This window comes from Chiroxiphia lanceolata, chromosome 2, assembly GCF_009829145.1.
Source record: "Chiroxiphia lanceolata isolate bChiLan1 chromosome 2, bChiLan1.pri, whole genome shotgun sequence".
Taxonomy (NCBI): domain Eukaryota; kingdom Metazoa; phylum Chordata; class Aves; order Passeriformes; family Pipridae; genus Chiroxiphia; species Chiroxiphia lanceolata.
This window is the reverse complement of record NC_045638.1, coordinates 6,832,689-6,856,900: the sequence shown is the minus strand read 5'-3', so window position 1 is coordinate 6,856,900 and position 24,212 is coordinate 6,832,689. Positions and strand designations below refer to the sequence as shown.

General features: G+C 43.5%; 1 protein-coding gene across 7 annotated transcripts; it reads right to left on the bottom strand.

The window, feature by feature from the left end:
• Positions 1–2,896: 2,896 nt before the first annotated feature.
• On the bottom strand, positions 2,897–22,086 carry NDP (norrin cystine knot growth factor NDP). Of its 7 annotated transcripts, XM_032680585.1 has the most exons (5): positions 21,954–22,084; positions 20,892–21,217; positions 11,594–11,658; positions 10,574–10,929; positions 2,897–3,916 (listed from the first exon to the last, which is right to left on the bottom strand). In XM_032680585.1, exons 4-5 carry the CDS (start codon positions 10,790–10,792, stop codon positions 3,689–3,691), a joined length of 447 nt encoding a protein of 148 aa, XP_032536476.1. In that variant the 5' UTR covers positions 10,793–10,929; positions 11,594–11,658; positions 20,892–21,217; positions 21,954–22,084; the 3' UTR covers positions 2,897–3,688. The 7 variants fall into 7 exon arrangements, with proteins under 7 accessions (XP_032536476.1, XP_032536469.1, XP_032536470.1 ...); XM_032680578.1 differs by lacking the exon at positions 11,594–11,658 and having other exon boundaries at positions 10,574–10,764; positions 21,954–22,086; XM_032680579.1 differs by lacking the exon at positions 11,594–11,658 and having other exon boundaries at positions 10,574–10,764; positions 20,892–21,018; positions 21,954–22,086.
• Positions 22,087–24,212: the final 2,126 nt, after the last annotated feature.

Genomic DNA, 24,212 nt, shown 5'->3' with positions numbered 1-24,212 from the left:
AAACTGGGCATTGTCCTCCCTGTTGTTCAATTTAAGAAGCACTTACACGGTGTTCTGACTTGAAAAACAGAGCTTAAGTGTCCGGAGTGGTGTCAGACTCATAAATCAGGAAGCCAGTTCATCTCCAAGCACTGTTTAAACTCTTTCTCACTATGAGCCAGATCCTGTAGTTTTTACCTGAACCCTCATTTTCATTTGCTTCAACACACCACCTGAATTTTACCTCAGGTAGCACCTGTGTACTTCAGTCAGCACTTAGTTGCCTAAAATGCTGACCAAAAAAAAGTGTCAAAATATAGTTTTATAACTGACTTTGGTGCACTTGGTTTTGAAGAATAGCTCCTCCTTTTCTTAAATGTTAATATGAAGATTGCCTGACAAAGCCAAAAGGAGAATTTGAAAGTTTAATTCATTGTTTAATATCAAGTTCTAGCTATTTACAGGTATGTTTTGTCTTGTCATTCATAATTTCTGTTCTATTCTTTCCATGCATTTATTCAACTCAGCAGTTCAATTAGATAATGTTGAATTCACCTCAACATTTATGCCTGGCAACAGCCTTTGAGGTCACGAGGTGATGATTTCATTAGAGGAACCAAGCAGAAGTGCAGGGAATGTGGGGGGTGAGAGGGGGGAAAAAAGCTTTTGTCGAAACACAAATATCTTCTGTGAGACCTATTTGAGCAAATATAGCTTTGGCACTGTGTTAGCGAGGGGGATGTGGGAATAAATACAGGCCAAGCTCTTCTCTCACTGTAAATATTCTCTTTTTTGCTAAATCTCTCAGGCATGGTCTCTGCTCAACCCCCTCCTCTCTCCTCACCAGAGGACCATGGTCAGGCCCATGCTGTCCTGCCATGTCCCAGCCAGCCAGCCTAGCCATTTGCAGCCATGCAGGAGTGCTGCAAACTGCACCCAAATTTCATGTCACAGCCCCCTCATTTTGCACTGGCAGAGGAGACCAGTGGCAGCCCAACCCAGGGGGAGGTGATGCTGGATATAGCAGTGACCCTCCAAACATTCCCAATTCCTTAGACAACTGCATAGCTCTGCTCGTGTGCAGCAGCCTCTATACCCGTGCTTAGAGGTCATGCATATTTTGCAGTACAGTTATTTGGTTATCAAAGGTATTGCTGATGTTTCAGATAAGGACTGGAATTTTCTATATATAATTAACAGTAGGGGGTGGTGCTTTTTTGGATAATGGGATCTTTAGATGCTGGAGGTTGAAAGAGAGTGGAAAAGGGACGCACATATGATCTTTCATATAAAGTAGTCTGGTGATAATGCCCAGCTCACACTCCCTTCGCTCATCCTTTGATGTTCAGACCAGGCATCAGATGTGAGAAGAATGACTGACAATCCTGAAACAGTGCATGGTGTCTAATGAGCTCACTGGAGCTCATCACTCCTGGGTTTGACATTTTAATCTGAGCCCCTCAGCTTCCAGCACTTTGATTCACCCTTTTGTTTGCCCACAGCTCTGTGTCATTGAAAACTGGCCATCTCCAGAAGACAGAGACAGTCCTTCCCATGAATCACAAACCTCTTTAGCTGGTGTCTGCAGTCGTACCTGTCCCTCATCCCTTTCCACTGCTGATTGCCATCCTACTCCAGGATTTGGCTTGCAAGGCCAGTGTCTGTCACCTCTGCATTCACACCCCCTGCAAATCCACCGTCAGGTGGCAGAGGCGAAGGAATTTGTTTTTGCCTGACCAGCCACAGGAACTCCAATGTAGACCACAGGAGGACAGTAACTCCAATATAACCACAGGAGGACAGTATCTCCAATATAACCACAGGAGGACTGGCCTTGGGAGTTCCCTGCAATGGCAGTGTGCATCCTTGAGCTCCTGCATATGGCATTTGCTGCAGACAAACTGGATGGTGTTGAACAGATGGACTGAACCCTATTCTTGGATAGGACTCCCCGTCCTTACCATGGGGCCCTGCCAGACGTTGCTGTGCATGGGAGCCAATCCAGCCTATCCCAGGGAATAATTGTGGGACTATGCATGCAGGGGCTACAGACCATGAATCCTTACACAGCAGAGGTTCTCTCAACACCTTCATGACTTTCTGTCAAAACAATGGCTCCGCTGGTTTTATGTGAACATCACAGACATGCTGCTGTCTGACTGGATGTGCTGCCATTTAAGAAGAGAAGAACTGAAGCATTAGACAAGAACAATTATATTGTTTCCTTGCAGACACAAGAGACTGTGAGTGAACCTTCCTTAACATCTCATGTTAATGGAGGAGGGACAGAGTTTCTCTGCAAATACCAAATGCCATTCCCAAACTTCGGATCCCCTGTTATTTCGAGACCCTTGTACCCTACCGAACGCTGCAACTCATTCAGCTCCTCGAGGCATTTCTTTCTGCAGTGGTCCTGCAAGGGAAAGCAGCTCATGGCCTCACTTCTTGCAGAGAACCACTGGCTACCCATGCTCTGCAGCACCCCACAGCTCTGATGTCCTGGTTGTAGGACAGTTTCTCCTACAGATTGTGGGCTTGTGCTAACCCCACCTCAGCCTCTTCCATCCTTGTGTGAGCACAAAGGACAAGTGGGCATAGGGACCAGCTGCCAAGCCAAATGGTGAGTCAGACAGGACCCCAAGTAGCAGCGGATCATTGAGTAAATTGAAACACAGCCCTTGCTGTTGAATGGGTAACACTGGGACTCAGACTCTGCCTTAAACTTCCTACAGGGACATCAGTGTGATTCCCCTGTGTTTGGGATTGTCTGCCTTTAAAAGGCAAAATAGTATTTGCTCAATGGCCTAAGAGCTATAGATGAAAATAAGTCCTAGGTTTAGTCATCATTTTGGTGGCTCTGGTTCTGTACATAAATATGTCTAAGTTAAGTTAAGAAATGTTTCCATTTAGTATGTGGTATTTTAATATTTGATTAGTTTTTAGAGGTTGAATAATGGCTTTTGCGACAGATGTGATGTGTCACCTTTCTGGGCTTTTAGAGGGTAATAGTGAATCTCATGACCTTTCACTTCTCAAGAGTCACTCAAACACTGAACTCTGATGACATATGGTGCAAATAATCATTTCAGCTGGCTAGGGCTGGATATTCCCAGCATGGCATTTCAGATCCAGTTCACTTTTCAATGGTTTATTTATAATTTCTGCTAAACCACAGTTAAAGTCATCCAGCACTTGGCTGCTAGATCAGTAACACATGACCCTTGCCAACAGCACAGTTTGTTTTGAAGGCCAGTATAAGTAGGAAACTGAGAATAAATTGATAGGTTAAGAGGTTGTATGTGGGAACTGATGCCCATCCTCTGTCCGAACGTCAGCTTCCAGAGCTCAGTGCTGTCATCCAGCTGACCTCCCTCTCTGTTCCCCTGCTGCCCATGGCCAGCAGTAAAAGCTCTGTAGTCAGATCTGAGCCCGAAAAAGAAGAAATTCTCAAAAATATCCTTTCAGAAAAAAAGAAAGGCTTCTCAAAAACAAGTCCTCGTCCTTTCTCCTTCATACACCGTGGTACCAGCATCCACCATCCAGCACCCCAGGGTATTTTACACTTCAGCTCTCAGATTCATTCCAGCCTGGTTAGTCCTGTCCTTGCTGCAATCGTGTGCTGGGAGCATCGGCTTGACTCTGGATTGTTTCTTGGGAGTCTTTCCCACCGGCAGCACTCCAGTCCCCTCCCTGCTGTGGCCCCCCGCCCTTAGGAGTTGCACTCCTCGCAGTGGCAGGAGAGGATGTAGCGGTAGGTGGCCGTGAGCCGCATGCCCCCCGAGCACCGCAGCCTCATGGCCTTCAGCTTGGAGGTCTGGGGGCGGCAGCAGTGGCAGGTGGAGCGGAAGGGCTGCTTCAGCACCGCGCTGAAAGAGACCAGCGGCTCCGAGCGCGACGTCTGGCTGCAGCGCCCCTCGCAGCGAGCCAGCAGCACCATCTGCAAAGGAAAAGAGACACGGGTTAGGAAACGTGCCCCCTCTCGGCTGCTAGAGCGCAGGGAACACCAGCAGATGGCTACCTCCTTCCAGCCTGGCTGGTTTTTTGTCGCAGCATTCCATCACCCCGGTGAGGGCACCCCAGCCCCACGCAAGTGCTTTGGGTCTGAGCTGTGTCTGAGAGAACACGGGCAGGAGGAAAAGCAAGGACTCCTCCTGGAGTCCCTGGCACTGGCACCAGTGAGGACAACAGGACCTGGAGTGACCTCAGGGCTCCAAACGATCACAGCCAGCCTCGCTTTCCAGACGCTGTGGCTGCAACTGTGACTTGCTGACCCCAGATTTGGGTCAGCCAAGCTCTTAAATCATCAGCCAGACTTATACTTCAGTTTTCCAGCGTTTTGAGCGTGTATACTAGTGGAAAATGTCTCAAATTCTTAGATTTATTGCTTTAAAGAAGTTTCTAGCTCCCTCCTTTTACAAAGGTCACCTTGAATATGTATTTGCAATTGTATGTGTGCATATATATTTATATAATTGCATCAGTTGTATCTGTATAAAATGCATTGCATGGCATAAGACAGTGCAACTGTAAAAAAAAAAAAGATGAACTTGTTGCCAAATGTGAGGGTTCCTTAGTGAGATTTTCCAAAAGCAGTGCAGGTTCCATGTTTCTTCTCCTTCTGAGTTCACCATCTGAGCTGTGACCATAACAAGGAGGCACTAAGGAAGGAAAGTCCATATGCAGTCACCTACTCCCCAACAACCCCTTGTTGAGCAGAGGAGATGGATAGAGCACTAAGCACTATATAAATCTTGGAGAGGATCCTCTGAAGCTCAGGAAGTTATGTGTTAGAAACAGCTGTTCCCACCCTGATAATGGGTAAGTGTTGTACAAGCTTGAACAAACCCTTGCACTTTCGTGGGGAGAGAAAGATTAAGTCCATATCAGCTAATTCTGCTTAACCAACATAAACATCAAAAACATCAATATCATCCAAAGTAGGCAGTGAAACAGTTGTCTTTCCTATAATTAAGGAAGAACATTACCTTTTAACCATGCTGCACATATCTCATATTTTTTTCCAGAATATCTGAAATGATAACTACAGATGTGACAGCAAATATTTTACTGTGTTAAACCCTTTTGGGCCTCTTTCACTACACATGTTCAACTGACTGCAAATCTCCAAGTCATGTAAGCAGGTATGTCAAGTGTTAGATTTTCTCTTTAGTCAGAATCATAAGGAAAGACAGGATAAAAAGAGAAAGAGAATTTTCCTGATACCAAGCTGGAAATGCCAGCACTGTCTGTGTCCACGGGAAAGGCTCTGATCATCCAGTGTACAGTGCTTAAAAATTACTCTTCCAAGGGAACTTGCATGCTAAGTGGTTTGCTTAGAAATGTATTCATATATTAACAACTACAGTTCCAGTCAACACAGAGAGATCACGAGGAATATGTCTTCATGAGCTGATGATCTGTGGTTGATACCATCTTGTTTCTTGGTTAAATTAAGAGATGGGTTCTTGTTGCTCTGTGACAATTTTGCCATCCTTTATGATTTGTAGCATAAATTTATAATCTCCTTCCTGTGATACTGCATATTCATAGACAAATTAACTGCAGCTGTTACTAGTAATATTGTGGGAAGGAAATTTCAGTGAAATGTTGAGTCACACCCAAGCTTTAGCTATGTCAAGCTCCTTAACACCAGTGTCTTTAGAGTATAGAGAACAGGGGAACAGACAATCCTTAAAGTGCTAGCACCCCATTAATGTCAGATAAAGATCCATTTATTTCCCCTTAGTAAACAAAACTCACTTCCCAGGCAGACAGCTGCTGAGGGTATTTCATTAGATACCAGCTGCACAGGTATCTAATCCTGCCTGCCTTGCAAAGGAAAGGCAGCAGATTGGGACATTTAAACCAGTTGGTTTCCTTTCCAGCATCTTGACAGCTCTTGTTAGGTCCCCTGCTTTGACCAGTTCACCAGACCTCTGTCACAGGCTATTCCCAAAGATTTGGCTGAAGAGGAGGGTAAAGAGCAATCCAATGGCAGCTGAGAAATGCTTGAAGGTTGCAAAGGCAACAGAGCAGAACTCTTCTCAGGAGTGGCAAAGGGGGATGTGCAGCAGCCAGAAGTTGCTTTTTCAGAGGTTCAGAGGAACTCCAGAGTCCCTTCCAACCAATCATTTCTATAATTCTGTGATTTCAGCCCAAATACAACAGTGTGGCCAAGGTCACTTCTGACGGCCAACGCTTCTGGAGCTGGAACAGCCAGCCTCTTCTGGTACTGCTGCCCTGAGGGCTTTTCATGGCACACATCTGCTCCTGTATCTGCAGGTATTTTCAGAAATACCAGGGGGGAAAAAACAAATCCCCAAGAAACAGAATTAAGGGCTACAGAAATTTGTAACAGTGTAATTATAGGGTAGAATTATCTGATGTGCCCATATCTGTGTCTCAACACATTTCTCATAAACAGCTGCTTTCCTAACGCAAACCCAACTAGTATTTATTCAACGTGCCACTGCATTTATAATTACTTAGCAAGCCTTGTCTTTAAAAACTTGTCTTAGTCTGTGGAGGCTCTAATTTTAATCTCAGATTTTGCTGGCTGTTTAGTTTTTTTAAGGTGATGGTCAGTATTCATATAATGTAACATTACAGAGTTGGGTTTATGCCCTGTTTTTGGATGACAGTGTAAACTCTTACAAATGGCACAGCACCCAGAGTATCAAGTCAAGCTTGCAGGGTTAAAAAAATCCAAAATTCCCATTTTTATAGCTTTCTAACCCTCTGGGCTAACCTGAAGTCCTCAGCAAAATTTAACCTCGTCCTCCTCATAAATCCAGAACAGCACCAGTGGATTCTGGCAGGTGTGCAAATGAGCTGGAAATAGCATGTACTTTAAAAGCTTTGCTTTGCCATTTAATCAATTGCACCAGCTGCTTATTGCATGGTGTACTACAGTGCAATAGAGATTATCACCCAAATAATTAGTAATGCTGTAGTGGCATAGCACAGTAATACAGGGGGTGTATATATAGTAAAAACATGTGGGTATTTGTATTTTGTAACCTGATACATGTGCCTCTTGGCTCCCCTCATCCCCTGCACATGTGAGCTTGTGTGTGTCACCTTGTGATGCTGGATCCAGAAGAACAGAGTCCTACAACAAGGGGACCACATGGATCTATGAGCAGCCATGGAAGAATAGGTTTTCTTACTTAAAGTCAACAATCTCATAGGTACAAAAGAGGGCAAACTGACGCAATATTTGATTCTGATCATTTGAGCTGTATTCTGGAAATCCAGAAGCTGTGAACTGGTTTGTTATTAATGGTTTTTGTAGTCCTCTTTTCTTCACTCTTCGGCAACAGCAGATGGGCTGAGGCACATGAGAACAGATTTTCACGCAGTATCCATGGCCTGGCTGCAAGCAGGCATTACTGAAAATCTCCTGAGCTACCTCATGAGTCTTCAAACATCTGCTAAATCTCTCTTCATCTGGTCCGTGTCTCTCTGGGCTGGATTCTTTAGTGCGAGGCTGTCAGTGGTAGCACACTTCTGGCACATCTGGACAAAGCACTTGTGACAGCCAAAACTGTAATTTAGGAGGCTCTGGTTGCAGCAGAGAGGCAATCCAGCACATGGATGAAGACCAGTGAGTCTCTGTGACAGAGGTCAGGCAGAATCCAATATGGTCAGGAAAGACAATACCTCACGAACTGATACAAACATTTCCTTGAAGTCAAAGGAAAACACTGTTTTTCAGGAACAAATGGCCTTCTTCCATCACTCTTTTGTGTCTCTTTTATACTGTAATGGACCATGTTTCTGAAGGTTTTGGAAAACTGATTTCATCACCTGCCTGAGGCCACAAGCAAAAGGGATTTTAATGATTAAATTATATTGGTTGGTTGTTTAACAAAACTGCTTCCCATGTGGATACTATTGGCAGCCTCCACAGAGAAGCACAGTGGACATAATCCTTTTTTAATCAGGATGGACAGCAAATATAATATATCTTGCGATTTCTGAGGTAATTTTTGTCTTCTGTAATTCTATGCTGCACTGAGAGGGAAAACATAAGGAGTAAAAAAGGATGTCTCAGTGAAACTAGTATATCACCCCAAAAAAGGGCAAAGTCTCTGGTTGACATTATCAGCCCAAGCTTGACAATGGAAACTTGGTGAAAACAAGAAGTACCACAATTCCCACAGCTACTCCCACAGAACCTTCCATTTTTTTACTTGTTTATATTTTATCACTATCTCTCTCTATATATGTATGTGAACAGACATTGCATCTAGTTTTCATTAGCAACTCTAATATTCATCTGTGTTTATATGCTAGATCCAGAACAGAAGTCATATGTCTACCAGAATGATTCAGATCCCTGAGACCTTAAAAAAAAGAGCTTAATTTAATAGAGTCTTCTAGGAAATGTCAAAATTATTTCACTTTTTATGGAAACTGTTTTCATTTTCTACTTCATGAGAAAGTCCACACAACTTGCAGTATTGTTAAAAAAATGTTCTTGAAACCATTGTGGAATTTGGGAAGCCAAAAGATGTGATAATATTTTCAAACATAATTTCCATTAAAGGCTTGATTTAAAAAAGTCATCAACTTTTTCAGCCAGAATTGCAAATGTTTATGTCAACAGCTCTTTTTCTCAAAGTTCAGTTTTGAAATAATATGGTTTTCATTACAATGCATTCTGTATTCTCATTTCCATCTAACCCTCTATCTGTCATCTGTGGCAGTCAGAGTTTTAAGAAAAACCCAGAGGGTGGTGGTGGCAATGCTGGAGCGGAGAAGGTGGGCACTCAGTGAGCCAGTGGCACATTCCAGCCACCAGGCAGCACATTGACAGAGTCCTGAGCAGATCAAAGCTCCTGAACTCACAGACTAGGGAGCAGACCCCACCTAACACAGCCATCCTAAAAACCTCCACCAGGACAACCAGATGAAGAGCAAAAGCCTTTGGCCTCTGGCAGAGCAGGGAGTGGAGGGTGAAGGCAGCTGGGTGGCGCATTGCCCTCCTGGACAAAACCACCAGGATAGCTGAGGATCCTCAGGTCTAGCTGGTGATCTGAAGTGCTCAGAGAAAGGAGGACTTGGAGCACCCATAAGTAAAACCCACCCACATACCTACACTTATCAGCTTTGCCTCTTGCTGGAGCCAACTGCAATAAAATCAATATTGCACAAACAGATGCACCTCTGCAGTCCTGTGTGTGAAAGCCGGATGTTTCCCAGATGGTAAGAAGATAAAGTCTAAGCTGAAAGCAAATCAAAAGACCTCTCCTGAACCACAAGTAGCGCATGATTTTACTGTTTGGATTTGGAAGCAGCAGGGCAAAAATCTGTGGGTTCCTACTGCTGTGAATCAGGCAAAGTGAGGCAGACAGCACTGCTGAGAGATCACTGCAAGGCAGCCCAGAGCAGGGCTTTTCCCTCTGCCCACTTTTGAGGCCTCTCTGGTGAGCAGGCACAGGAAAAGCCTGGCTGAAGGGGCATGGCCAGGGCAGCAGCTGTCCTGGTGCACAGGGGGGGCACAGAGCACTGAGCAGGTTGTATTTTCTGTTGACACTTCTCTCTGTGCTTCATTTTAAGTTTTATGATCTGCTGCTACCTATGGTGTTGCCTCACCCCAGCACCGACCACGGGAAGCAATGTGCCTTGTTCTGCACACAAAGCATCCAGGGGTGTCTGCAGCCAGGGCTGCATCCATCTCAACTGCTTGCATCCTTTCTCCTTGTTAATGCTCCCAGGATCCCTGCTGCTGGAGTTTTCCATCAGGCAACATGGTAGGCACCCCGCTTGTCCTAAACCCTGTCACATATCTGCCTCTCATCACTCTCTTGCCCAACACAGGGCAGGTAGAAGCATTGGCTCTAGCAGTTATTCCCTGAATGTACAGACTGTATTAACCCAGATGGAACAAATTAGGACAGGACTAAAGGGACCAGCGAGGATCTTCCCATTGTTTCCCCCCATTCTTCTTCTCCGTGCAATGAAATAAATGGCTGTAGGCTACATGTGCAGGCTTGTAAACCATTTTGACACAAAACTTTTCAGGCTTGAAATCCCAAATGAAAGGGAATTTTGTATTTCTGTCTGCTCCTAAGCCCGACAGTAAACACCCAAGCGTCATTCTGCACGAAAATAAAGGCCTTGAAGTTAAGTGGGTGGCAGGGAGGAAATAAGCAATGTTCTTCACAGTCTTTGTTAGCAACCATTTTACAGCTTGGTTCTTTATCTCGGTGCTTCACCTCTGACGTTACAAATTTACATGCTCCAGATTAAAGACTCGTTTGAAGGAGGGGATGATTGGGATGATCTAAACTTCCAAACTAACCTGTCTCCTTGGCACCCTCAGCTGAGACCCCAAATGAATCCTTAGCATTCATCCTTAGACCCCTTTGAATCTTAGCATTTACTGCATGTGTGGCGTGTTTCTCCTTTTGAAAAGGTGAAAAGAGAGTCCCAGTTCTCATGTGCACACAAGATGTCTCCGCATCCCTAAGTCTCTGAAACCTAGATTTTGGTGGATAGGAATTTATGCAGAGAAAATCACCAAGAATGGTTCATTTTAACAACCCCTCTGATGCAGCTGCTGCAAGGAGGTGAGGGAAGGCCTTACCTTGGAGCTACACTTGTAGAGGGGGTGGGTGATGGAGTCGACGTAGTGGTGCCTCATACAGCGGCTGGGGTCAGAGTCGATCATGAAGGAACTGTCTGTTTTACTGTCCGTGTCTCCCATCATCGCCAGGAGCGAGAGCATGGAAATCGAAGCCGCGAGTACATGATTTCCCATTGTCGAGGAACTTCTCGCTGGTAACAGTAGAGGGAGGTAGAGCATTAAAAAAACTCCAAATCCTGGAAGCCAGTTCCTTTCCAGGATGGTGAAAAGTCTGGTTTAAGTGTCTTAGCTGTCATTCTTCTTCTCGCGTTGGAGTTTGCTGAGATTGTAATCCATCAAAGGATCTCTCTGCGCAGCTGGGATAAAAGCAACATAAATCACAACCCTGACCAAAAAGACCGCTGGAGGAAAATAGACATAAATAATATTAAGGCACACAGGACCTTTGCTACCCAAAATATATGCTCTGAGTGATCATTGTTCCCACAGTAGGTAGAGAATACGGCATTAGGAAGGAGATGTCAAGGCCTTGTTAGTTTTAGCATTGCTCTATCCTTTCACTGGTGAGAACCTTTTGACTTTTGACATCACAGTAATGCAATGCCAATCTTTTTCACTTGGTGATGTGTTCCCCTCAAAACTGGTGAATAGTAACACATTGGAGATTTCTGCAGACTGAAAGGACTGTGTAACCACTAAAAGTGTCAAAGAGGGGCAAAGCTAGGCTGTCTCCTGCATTACACATGGGAATTTGTGGCCTAGGTAGCACATGGAAAGGCTGGAGGCAGGTTGAGCTGTGGCTCTAGGGGTTGCCTGTCAGTATCCTGCATCTTCTGTTCTGCAGGGACAAGGGACACACCCAGGATGAAGGGATGCTGAAGGTCCAAGCCTAGGCATAACCAAAGTGTTCCCCCAGGAAACTTGCTGAACATAGACCTGCACTGCATGAAAAACTAGGTTGCTGGCTATCCTACCATCCTGAGTTCCAAACTCACATGCACATGGGCGGACACACTTTACCTGCTTACTTGTCAGGCAGCACTTGTTCAGTGTCAGTCTCTTCCACATTAATTAAAATGCAGCATCTGAAAAATACATGTATTATTCCATAATATCTCAGTATATCCCAGCTATCAATGGGGAAAAAATATATTTAGGTGAAGTCCTGTGGCTATCTACCTGGGTATCTGGATTTTTGGTGCATGTTGGAGACCAGGAGATTCCCCAGGAAATAAGTGCAGGACAGCCCCTGAACTGCTGCCCAGAACTTTGTGCCAGCAGGGGAAGGAGGGCATCTCCCTCAGCTGCTTCTTCACAACCCCTTGATCCTTTTCCCAAAGCCCTTGGTCTCGACTGGGTGATTTAATTTCACTTTTACTACAAAGAGCTATAGCTTGAAAGAGTTGTGAATTACCCATCTAAATACAGCCCGATGAAGGACAGTCAAAATATACTCACAAACACAGTTTAAAAGTGCAAGGACTTTCTGAAGAAACTTAAGATGAAACAGTTCCCTGCTCCTGAAGAAATGCTCCCGCAGAGCCCCTTGAGTATTTAAAGATCTGATGTGTGCCTTTATTGCCTTATACAAGCCTCTTTCAAAACTGTTTGTTGGCAATCCTCTAAACCGACTGATACTCATCTCCCAAAAGTCCCGAATCGACGGGGCCTCCCCACCAGAGTGCTTGATGATTTGTGTTGCTTTATAGCTTGCTCAAACACTTCTGTGAGAGGAGTGCACAGCAGTGACAAACGATTCCAGAGTTCATCCAAGCTGGGATGGCGCTGACGTGACATACGAAGCCTCATGCTGGGAATAAATGTTACTAGGGATGCTCTGTGTATTAGAGAGACAAAGATGCTCTGTGTATTGGACACTTTTGTTGTTGTTGTTTCAAACTGTTATCCATGTGCTTAACTAGGAAAGGAAAAATTATGGGACTACAGATTTAAATGATAGTATAATTTTTTCCCCCAAGTCTGACATATGACCCAGTGCATTTTCCTCAGCAAATGTGACATTAAAAAAAAATGCTATGTCTTTTCTCTATAAAGAACTTAAACAAACAACACAAAAAACTTAGGATCTCAGATACATTTATGCACAGTCCCATTCGTGTCAATAAATATCCCTCCAAACATTTTTACAGGGTAAGACAGAAATCTCTCGGTCATGGGAGCTGGGACAGAATCCCTCCCAGAAGTGAGCTGTTCTACTCTAGTTCATGCAGATGATGCCCAAGGATTATCTAACAGGAGGAATGATGCAATTTTTTTTTCCTCTGTGTTTAACCTTTTACCTACATTCCTATTCTTTTTTATAAAGAGGCTGACCAAAACATGCTGCTTGGCAAGGTCTCTCTCCAACATAGTTAATCAGTATTACACACCCAGTAATTCCCTCTCTGTCCAAATAAATTTACTTGATATTAGATGCTCTCATCTCATGTGTTATTACATCCAGGGATCCTCATTTCCCATTCTCTCTGTCCCACTGTTAATTTTGTGCTTCTATATCTTTCCATGTTTTTGATCAGTATGATTTAATACAGTGAGAGAAATCTGAAGTCCTGGCTCAGTTTTCAAAGGCTTATCACTCTAGTTTTCTTCAGGAAATAATTGGATGACACAGAGTTTGCCTCATGAAAACACTGTGAGAAAGCTGGAAAGACACAGGGAAAAGTGTGAGAAAAGGAAGATGGCTGTACCTTCTTCAGGATAAGCACAGAACAAAAAGTATTAACACTTTCACAATCTTTTAAAATTGCCCTGATACTCCTCTAGCAAAGAAATGTAGCAGGCATTGGCAACAATAGTTTGAAAGAGGAAAACCTACTGTTATCACACATTTATTAAAAAAAAAAAAAAGAGAGAGAGAAAACAGATGTAAATGTGATCTACCTTCTGTGAAAAAGCTGTGTGCAGTTGTTGATAGACATACTGGCAAAACGAGTGTGTAGGTGTATCTCCTGACATACCTATGGGAAGTATGCACATACATTTCTCAAGTACATATGCCATGAACAATATATATGGAAGAAAAATTCTTAGAGAGATATTTAACAACGCAGAAGTTAGAGTGTAGATTTTTGATTCTGTAAAAAAAGTATAAACATTTTCACACAGGTACATCACCATGATGAGATATGTTGGCGTGACATTTTCCATATCCAGCTGATATTGTGCAGTGGCATTTCACCTGAACTTAGCTTCTTTTTTTTAAAGTTAAAGATTGTATTCCTTTTGAAATGCTGAAATTACAAAATCCTAGACAGCACATGATATCAGGATTGACATATGAGGTTTCCAGTCTACTTTTGTGTCCAAAACCAGAAGGAAATACACCTGTAATCATTAATCATCATAATCGATAACATTTTGTTTCATTTGGAAAATATACTTTTTCATTAAAATCCACAATTTCACAAAGAAAAAATTTTTTCTTCTATTTCAGCTGCGTTTTCCTCAGTTTCTTTTCATGTAAAAACTGTGGTAGACAGCCCATCTGCCAAGCTAACCAAAAGGAAGGTAAAATGCTTCCTCTTTACAGCATTCTGTAAAGAAAAAGATTAAAAGGTAACTTCATATTCTCAGGTTAAAAATTGGCTCCAAAAATATTTGTTTGGCCTAACAGTGGATGAAAATCACTACTTCACACTTTTTTCAGAATTCACTGATATGGGCAGTACATTTTGTTAGTAATAGGCTTATAGTTCCCTTTCTATATAACTAGTTTGCAGGAATTCATAGAGAGATAACATACTAAAAGCTGTTACAGCTGTTACCCAAAACTGCTACAGCTGTTACCTAAAAACCTCAGGGAAAAATAGAAAGCATCCCAAAGAAAGACCTTATTAACATACAATTCAAACCTGTATTGCACATGGACATAGGGGCAGAGTTAGGGTTATTTTTCCAACTCTCTGTTCTTATCAACTGCTTTCTGAATGCTGAAATAAAGATTTCTTACCATAGTCTTAATATCATTTAGAGAGTGGTGAAGGTTAAAGTTTTGTTTTGCTTTAAGGACAGAAGAAAATTCCATCATCTGGAATTATTTAGCCAGTCACTTTGTGAGAACGTAAACAGAAATTCCCTTTTTGCTATGTATCTTGGAAAAAATAAAAGGCTGAGCAATTCTCCAAAGGTCTATTGAATCTGTACCATTTTTACCCTGGAAGGTAGGAAGCGAGCAATGGAAAAGCTCTTTTACATTGTACTTCTACTTGGCTGTTCCCTGCTCCTGAGCCCCCTGATTTAGGCATGAATGTACGTTCAGCTTGGCCTTCATTTGCTGTGCATTTTCTGTGTTCAAGACTTCTGCTTGACCATGGGGGTACAGTTCAAGTCACTCAATGCTTTTTATGCTTTGGAGGCTGCCAAAATCCCGTTGAAGCAGCGGTGTGTATATATAACTTAAGCCTGGCCTTGCGTGCTGTGCATATTTAGTAAACACAATTACTTGGATCCTACCATGTGGTTCCCTCATTCTGAATTTGTTATGTAAACAGAAGAGTTACAAGACTACTCAGTTTCTCCAAACTCCAGCCCTGAAATAGTGCCACTAACCATATATGTGTATATGTGTGTGTGTGCGTGTGCAATTCACTGCTGCTGTTCTGACAAAAATAAGCCACAAAGTCCTTCATGAGACCAGAAGAGATTTCTCAAGAGCTTTATCTAATCTGGAAAAGTTTAGACCAGAAAGATGAGGATTTGGGGGCTTCATGGTTGAAGGTCTGGACTGGAGTGGAAACAATTGTGTTGGGCAAACTACAGTCAGGCTACACCAGGTTTGTTCTTCAGGGTTAAATTCTCCACTGCCATGACAAGGGTGGCTTGGTCTATTCCCAGAGATCCTTCAGCATCCACAGCACTCAGCTTCCAGCCCACACAACCACCGGCACAATGCCTGGGAACTGCCTGGGAAGCACTGTGTGCTGTGAAACTAAATGGTACAAGTGACAATTCGAGCCATTTAAGAGAACAGTTTATGCAGCATGAGAGACAACCCCTGTGTCTGATCTCGCTTTCTGCTGAACCAACTCAGAGTCTTTGTCAGCTCCAGTGTATCTTTTAGCTCAGTAAATAAATGCAATAATCTTTTTATCTAGTTATTTTACTGTGGTCATTTCTGTTACAGCGGGGAGGGAGCTGACCTCCCATATAGGCTATCAAAATCCTCTCTCCACTCTGCACGCTGCCTGCCAAAACACCTGACAAAGTCACTGAGTGGCCATGTGGCAGCTGGGCAGCAGAAGGTGAACACAGGGAACTCCAGTTGTTTGGGAAATTCCTCCACATGCAGCATTTGAACAGGTTTCTTCCAATGCTGAGTTAGGGCAAATACCAAACAAAATATTTTGGGTGAGATCCTTACAGGTCTAAATAAGTGAATGTTCACCCAAGGTATTGTTAAGAGCCAAAGAGGGTTTGCTTGACTGACATCCAGCTGTGCTGAAGCTTGTCCCCTTTGACACCAAGGGGAATGTCTTCAGCCATTGTACAGGAGCTCCATCCACCCCTTTCACAGCAGGTTGCAGGGCAGTGTGTGCCTTCAAGGGGAGAACACCAACAACGTGCACTCCTGGACAGAGCTGGCAGCAGCTGATGGGCAAGAGGAGAGGGGAAGGGAAAAGGGAGCAGGAAGGAAAACAGGCTCAAAAAAAAGGACTTAAATGTCTTCCTCTGGATGTCCACAGGGGGAAAGCCCATCTTCTGGTTCTACTGAGGTTGTGCTGTCCTAACATCTGTCTGTTGACAATACATGGTGCTAATAATGCCAAGGTCATGGATTTGATCCCCATAGAGGCCATTCACTTAAGAGTTGGACTCAGTAATCCTTGTGAGTCCCTTCCAACTCAGAATACTCTGTGACTTTGTGACATTGTCCTGCAAAGCCCAAGAAGATAAAAGAGACAGTCAGAATGTCAAACACACTGAGCTGATAGATGAGGGAAACTCCTGCAAATCATTTTCTGCTGTGAGGCTTCCTTAAGTATTTTATTATTTCAGGAGATGAGTAGCTGTGACTGTAAGCAGATTGAAAAAAAAGAAAAATAGGAAGATCATGGCATTTGAAGCGTAAGAAACAACATAGTTATTGCAGCAATATAATGGAAGCACCCTGTGAGCATCAGAATGCATGGGATAGGCACTCATGGGACTGGTTCCTTGGGCTTTGATGGGGCAGCTTGTGTAAGGCCCCCATAAGTGTTCACATCGTGGGGACCCGGTGCATGAGATGGAACAAATTCATCTGAACAGCACTTGAGCTGGGCTGAGCTTCCCTCTCCTTTTGAAGTTTCCAAGAGCATTTCCAGCCCTTCAGGTAGGTGGGAGAGGGGGAGCTAACCGTGCCTTCCTGCTAGGCGGTTGAAATAACAAACCCTAGTGGGTACTGCAGGCTGGCACCTGGCCAGCAGACAGGCACAGGCCAACACAGAGAAAAGGATTTAATGCACTCACAAAGAATAACTACTGGGGGACAAAAGAGTGCTTGTATTTTTATTCTTTCCTTTTCCTGCTTCCAGGAAACTTTAAATAGATTGATTAGGGGCATGCATGGGATATCTCTCTAATGAACCAGTAGAGCCATTTAATGGTGAGGTGATGCCAGCCTTGGATTCTTTCTTTCTTCTTGTGTCTGGCTGAATATCAGAGTAGTCATGGTCTTGAATCTGGGGCAGGAGAGGAATACAGTTTTCCACTTGGTCATCCAGAGAGTTCTGGATGGCATCACTCCTTGGTGAAGCACCAGGCACAGTGCCGAGGTGTCTAAGTAAGGGTGCCCATCCCTCCCAGGAGGCAAACCAGCAAGGGTGGCTGCTGGCTGCAGTGCAAATGTTCCCAGCCAAGCATTAGCTATAGGATTTGCTTCAGTAATTACCTCTACTTTAGTCTTATGACTCAACATGAGGCAAAATGACTCTTGGCCAAATTACAAGTTGCTGAGAGAGGTCTAGGGCATTCAGGCATGTGTCCTCTACCTGTTGGAGTGTGTTGAAAGCAGGTGGGTGGGTTTTGTTCCCTGGTTTTTGCATATCTCACAGAGAACTCAAAGGCTGTAATTATCAGTAGATGCAGAAGTAGGAATGAGTTTCTTATTCTTTAATATTAAGCAAAGACATCCCTGCCACTGGGACCAGCAGAGTGCTATGCATTCTGGAGACAGCACATGATGGAAGGCGATGTTCCCTCTTTTCTGATGTCTGGGGCAAAATCCTTTCTTCTTTTATACACAGGCAAAATTCAGACCACCATCCATATACTTCTAATAATTAGGGGACCTAAATATTTGGCTCATGGCAACAATTTTATGTCTTCTAACAAGGGGAACAGTGTTCCCCTAGGTCCCACTCCCTTTGAGCCATGCTGCTATGACAGTAATGTGATTGTCACTGCCGTGGTATGCTTAACCTTTGCCAAACCAGAGCTGAGGCATTAACTCAGATCCTCAACTCGCCTCTTAAAGGGCAACATAACCTGTGCTGCCTCCACACTGCTGGGCTCACACAGTCTGCAGCTCAGTAATAACGAGCATGTAAATGTGACAAGTGTGAGCCGTAAGAATGACTGATGCAAAAAGAAAACTAACAAAGGGAAGCTGAAAAATAGCGATGAGGAGGAATTCCTAGGACCAGTGTCTCCATGGCACCAGCAGCCCCCTGCCCTGACACCAGAAGAGAGGCTACGCTTGCCTGGGGTAGAAAAGATCCCCATGCCACACAACGGAATTCCAACAAACAGGACAAGGACTGATGGTGTCTGGAAGTGGTAGTGCCACTGCTACCCAGATAATAGTCTGAATTAGATGATGTGAAAAAAGAAGGAATATATAGACAGCCAGCTGCTCAAAGGCTTACTACAACCTTGCTTTTATTGTTCTGCTAAGTTAGAGGTGGGGCATCAGAGGGATTCCTTACATACCACTACTGAGAAATTTTAATATGTTCCACACTGACACAGATAAAAAGGAAATAACAGCTGATCATAGTCAGCCTGCAGCATCTCTTCATATACATGTACAGAATACAGGCAAAGTGCTCTTGGCTCGGACACCCACACCAACCTGACCCAGCTAAACCTTTCTCCTGACACTGAGCTGAGTTTCAGCAAAAGGACTGTCAAGTGGAAAGTCAGGCAGCAGAAAAAAAAAGAGGTGATCTGGGCATGGGTATTCACCCCATCCCGAGATACCAGGACATGGAGAAGGACGGGGGAGCTGAGAGGCAGAACACTTAACACTGATGAAAAGAAACACATGTTTACACAACCGACAATGATCCGGTGGAACAAGATATCACAGAGGGCAAAAGTTGAGCTGGGCTCAGCAAAAGGAGCTGTTATGCATGGGAGGGTTACAGGCACAGGGGTTTTACTTTTAAAGAGTTTTTGGAAGGGCTATAAACTCTTAGGACGCTGAAGGTTCAGTTGATGGGGTTAGGGAAAAATCCTTTGCCACAGCGAGTTACCCTGTAGCTGACTGCCACGGGGTCTCTATGTCTTCCTTTGATGTGGCCACTTCCAGCCATGCTCAAGAGGTGGATTGCTCAAATAACATGGGTCTGTGGCACAGCCTCATGTAGCAAAACTTTTTTAAAACTCAAGACTCCCCTGATAATCAGGAGGACATTAGAGAGAGAGGAATTTGTAATACTGATAATACAACTATAGAATATTTATAATTGTATTTACAATAGTGATATTTGGGTGTGGGGAGAGATTTTTTTTTCTACTTTCAGTTAAACAAGCAATCCACAAGATCTGTTGCAAAAACAAATGTCTCAGTGGCTTCATGCAAGCTTTGCGCCATAGATGGTCAACTCCCTTCAAGGTCCAAGAACAACCTTGAGCACTTCCTAGTGCATCTGAGAGCAGACAAGCCAGGAAGGGAACAAAGTCAGCCTCACGGGAGGTGGGGAATGAAGCCAACTCCAGGAGAACTGCCTGTCAGATGAGTCAAGGTAGACATCAATGTGAGCTCCCACCTGGGCAAAAGAGACTGCAAGCCTGGCAACACAAGCAGGCAAGAACATACAGATGCTATCACGAGCCTCAATGGCACGTGAGGGATTGTTCCAGTGGGACAGGTAGCTTTTGTGGAAGTCAGCCATGCATAAGCAGCTACCTGGAGCACTGCTACTGCAAACTGTACACAAGACTACCCATAGCAAGTATCCTGCTCTGCAAGGGGCAGTCAGCAGCATACAGGCATCTGATCAAAACCAGGTGCTGCACAAACCCAGGAAACCTACGTGGGACACCTTCAGGTAGAGAAATGAGCTTGTAACTAACCAGCAGCAGCTCCTGATTATACCCTGCCCCTAAATCAAATTGCATTTTACTTTGTAAACTTGAAACATCTACTCCTCGCACATTTGCTTTTAACTGGAAAATCTTTAAAGCATTGTTTTATGGTACCAGTTTCCTAAGTAGGATTTCATTATTCCAGCAAGAGCATGTCCATGTATGTATAAGTCACATTGGGAACCCCCTATTCAAGCTGGTAAGTAATTACTCATCAAATAGTTCTATTTAGGTCCAGGGAATTATTCATGTGTATAACTACTCACAGATATGAGTAAGATCACACAGGCTACACACAAATGAGCACTGAGCATCATTAGTAACTTAAAAGAATGGGGGAAAAAAAAAGAGGTCCTGAAATGTAGATATTCTTATATTCTTTTGAGGAGGGACAAATAACATCACTGTGATTATTATATCCACATTTATTGACCAAACCAGACAGCTGAGTTACTTCTATTAGAAAGTAACTTTGCAATAAGGAACTGATTTGAAGTTAATTTGTCCCCATTGCTGGTTTCAAATAATCATTTGCTTTCAAGTGAATTGTCCCCACTACTGGTTTTAAATTTGCCTGTCCTTTTTCAATATGCTGAGTTCCTACCTCTCAGCCACTGGGACAGTTACAAAGCTTTAGAAACTGTAATTAACATTTATCATATAGGAAACATTTTTTTTCCATCTTTCAAGAGCTGCAGAAACCTTAAAAGTTTACTTGCCATGCCATCTGTCTCAAGCAGAAACAAATAAGACGTGTTATGGTGGGGTTATGAGACCCTTTTAAACGGGGTAGGATAAGAAATTTGCCTGACAGTCCCCCGAGAGTCAGTCCACACATACACCATCTTGTAAATTCAGGTTTGCCACAGGAAAATTGTCCTCCCCAGCACACACTGCAGCAGTTATCCAACCCGGGACTGAGATTGGTCTGCACATGGTTTATCTTTGTTACTCTGTTATTTGCCACTGGACCCATTCATTTGAACCTTTATAGGATGAATTCACTCACCTGAATCCCAGCAGGGAGACGGGGCTCTCTTCCTCAGCCAGGATCCCCCGGGGCAGTGTCCGTTCCCGAGCCTCGCAGTGCCACTACACTGACACTTTGTCACTGGGCTCATAACAGTGAAACTCTTCTTTTGTCCCAAAGAAACAGAGAACAGTTATACTCGTGCCTCTGGCGGTGACACACAGGGAAGTGATCTGCCGGGAACGGAGGAGAGCCTCCCTCTCTCCTTCAGCTGGCGGTCTGGGGTCCTGCAGCATCCTCCCTGTCAGCTCCCGGCTGCACAGCCACGCCGCATTACGTGTCACGCTGACGGGGTCGGCTACCTACTAAATATACCCCTCGGCATTACAGCAAAGGCAAACACCGTGGCTTCCCTCACAGGTTTCAGCCAATCAAGAGTGTATGTTAAATCTGTCCTAATGCACAACCAGCCAAGCCCATAGGGAAAGCCTCGCAGAAGTTTGGGTAAATAATAAGAGCGCAAATTAAGAGTGCTCCCGCGAAGTGTGACACACAAAGCTAGAAATAAATGTTGCCTGTTGTTTCAAATTATTCCAAGCACTCCAGCAGATGACTGGCAAGAGCATAGCATGCGTAAGGAGTGATAAAAGTAAACAGTCCAGCTTTAAACTATCTGGCTTGCCTGTGCTCATAGAGCCCTGTTGCAGTGCGACAAAGAGGGTGCTGGCGATACCAGCGCTCTCTCCACGAATTCAGGGCAGAGTCCAGCCTGTCCATTCACTCCAAAGACATACAGCCAGGAGCAGCACAGAGCTGCAGACAGGAGCCCAGCATACTCACAAGAACTGATGTTTAACCAAGTTGCTCAGAAGCACCCTGGGCTGCCTATTTGACTGCTTACAGACATCCTTAGGACAGGAGATAAAGGTAGAAGGAAAAGAAGACGACACGGGTACTAGAGCTGTGTCGATTCCATTTAGACACACTAGAGTTTAAAAAATGGTACAAGGACAACATGTATGTCACAGAAAGACAGTAAGCACCCAGTTTAAGTCCATGTAATACCCAAAATCTGTAGGAATCTCTAATTTGTGTTCTTACCTTTGGTAAATGCACCACTCCTTCCTCCCCTTGAACTCTTCAGAGAGCTAAAAAGAGGTCCTGTTACTTCCAAATGCTTTTGTTCTTCTGTCCCTCTGTCACATGGCTTGCCTTTTATATTTGCAACACACAAAAGTTAGGGCTGTTGTTTAAGAGAGAGAGGGGGAGAGAGAGGGAGAGAGAGGGAATGTCAAATGGAAAAGTGCCATTGCAGTCATATATCAATCAGGGCAGCAGCAGCAGCAGCTCACTGGCAAATGGGAATTCCACAGAAATGTGAAGCTCTTGTTATCTGAGAAATCACAAAACACCACCAGCCAAGCTCCCCTCTGCAGGGACTTATTATTGGCAAGCCAGGAAATAGAAGGAAACGTAGGCGCTTTTTTAATTGTTGTTATTGTTTTGGATCTGGAGATACTTACACTGTGGTATATGCAAGCCAGTGGAATATAAATCCTGAATCAAATTCCTTCCTGAACAAATGCACTGTGGGCAGGATAAAGCAAACCACTGAGAAGCAAGGTAACAGAGTTAATTGAAGAATCTGACAGTAATGATTTAAAGAATTTGATAACTGTTTGCACTGGGAAAATATCCATAGAAAATCTACCTTTTTCCTGACTTACTCATTAATCTCCTTTTTTTTTCCTGAAAGTTTTTCCTAGATTTTTTTTTAACTGTGATTGATCTCAGATATTCTGAATTCAAGCTGTGCTGTTTCACTACAATTGGTCACCTAAATCATCTGACATTCCCTGGCTCTCCAGTTGGGTAAGCAGACAAACATTTTCTATATAAAATTCCGCTTCTTCAGACAACCTGCCCTGAAATTCTGAAGTTTCTCTCAAACAAACTCAGAAGGTTGCTCACAGAAGAAAATGTTGTCTTTTTGCTTTACACACCTTTCTCTGAAGAATTTCAATTTAGAAAAAAAAATCTTTCAAACCTTGTACAAAAATATTTTGGTTTATGCAAAAAAAAAGTATAATTTCCTGAGGGACTGAAGGCAGAAACCATCCACTGGACAACTCCATTTACCACAAGCACATCACAGCTCTGGATGCATCAAACCCTCTTCTCTACTTCCACAGGGGAGAGCATTTCACTTCCCTGTGGAGTTGCCCCTAGTCATCCTGCAGCATTACAGGAAGCACAGACCTAAGCTGGTTAATTAAAAAATAGGCAACAGAGCTGACCATTCACAAGCTGAATCTGTTCAGAGGCACTGGCCAGCAGATGGACGGGGTCCTGTGCCGATTGTGTTTGAACTCTAAAGGAAATTCGGTTTTTGATGGATGATGATATCAGCTAAATGCCTTATGTGGTATAAGATCAAACAACAGATGGAAATTATGCCTTAAAAATAGAATAATCCAAAAGTGGAATGGCCTGTAGTTGAGTAAGCATCATGGAAACAATAAAGGAGACTTTCTTTGGCTTGCTTTGCTGTAGAGCCAGGTTTGACTGGTGGGATAAACAAATGACCCACTTAGGACTGAGATCCTTGGAGTGTGAGTTTTGCTGCACATTTTTTCTCTCATATTCAGTGTTTACATTGTTTTGCCTCTTAAGTCAGTCTTGGGTTTCTTTCACCAAACATGTGTGTCCCAGATCTCTGCTTCCTCTCAGATGCCACCAGTCACTCAGGGTGGGTGATGGCAGAGCTCACCAGCATCTTTTCCTTGCTGTAACTGCAGGACGAAACATTACTGATAATCTGGCACTAAACTTCCCTTAAACAGACAGATTACACACAGCAATCTTTTTTAATTTAGCTAACACCTTCCTTTAAAATGAAGGTTATTGGCCATTTGGTCATTGTACTGTTGTGTTGTCTCTCTTTTTCCATAGGCAAGAAAGTGATTTACACATTCCAGTTATTTGCACTAAGGACCTGCTAAGTAGCTCCTGCATGAAATCCTCCAGGAGACAGTAGATATCCTACTCATGGACCTTACTGAAAATGTTGCTTCAGATTTTTTTACTGGTACAGTTTAGGTTTCTTATATTTGTGTCATCTACAGGTAAAAATATCTGTATTAATTTTTGTTGGGTGCCAAGCATACTTTACACACTCAACAATTATCAATAATACCTCTAACAGTGGAATTTCTGAGTGCTCAGAATTTTGCTACCACAATATAAATTCCTAATACAGGAAAATAAGCAAAATATTTCAAAAAATTTAAAGTGACTTTAAATTTTTTTATCTTCAGCTTCCAGACCCTGTTTGGCAGCCAGTGGAAGTTAATCAGCAAT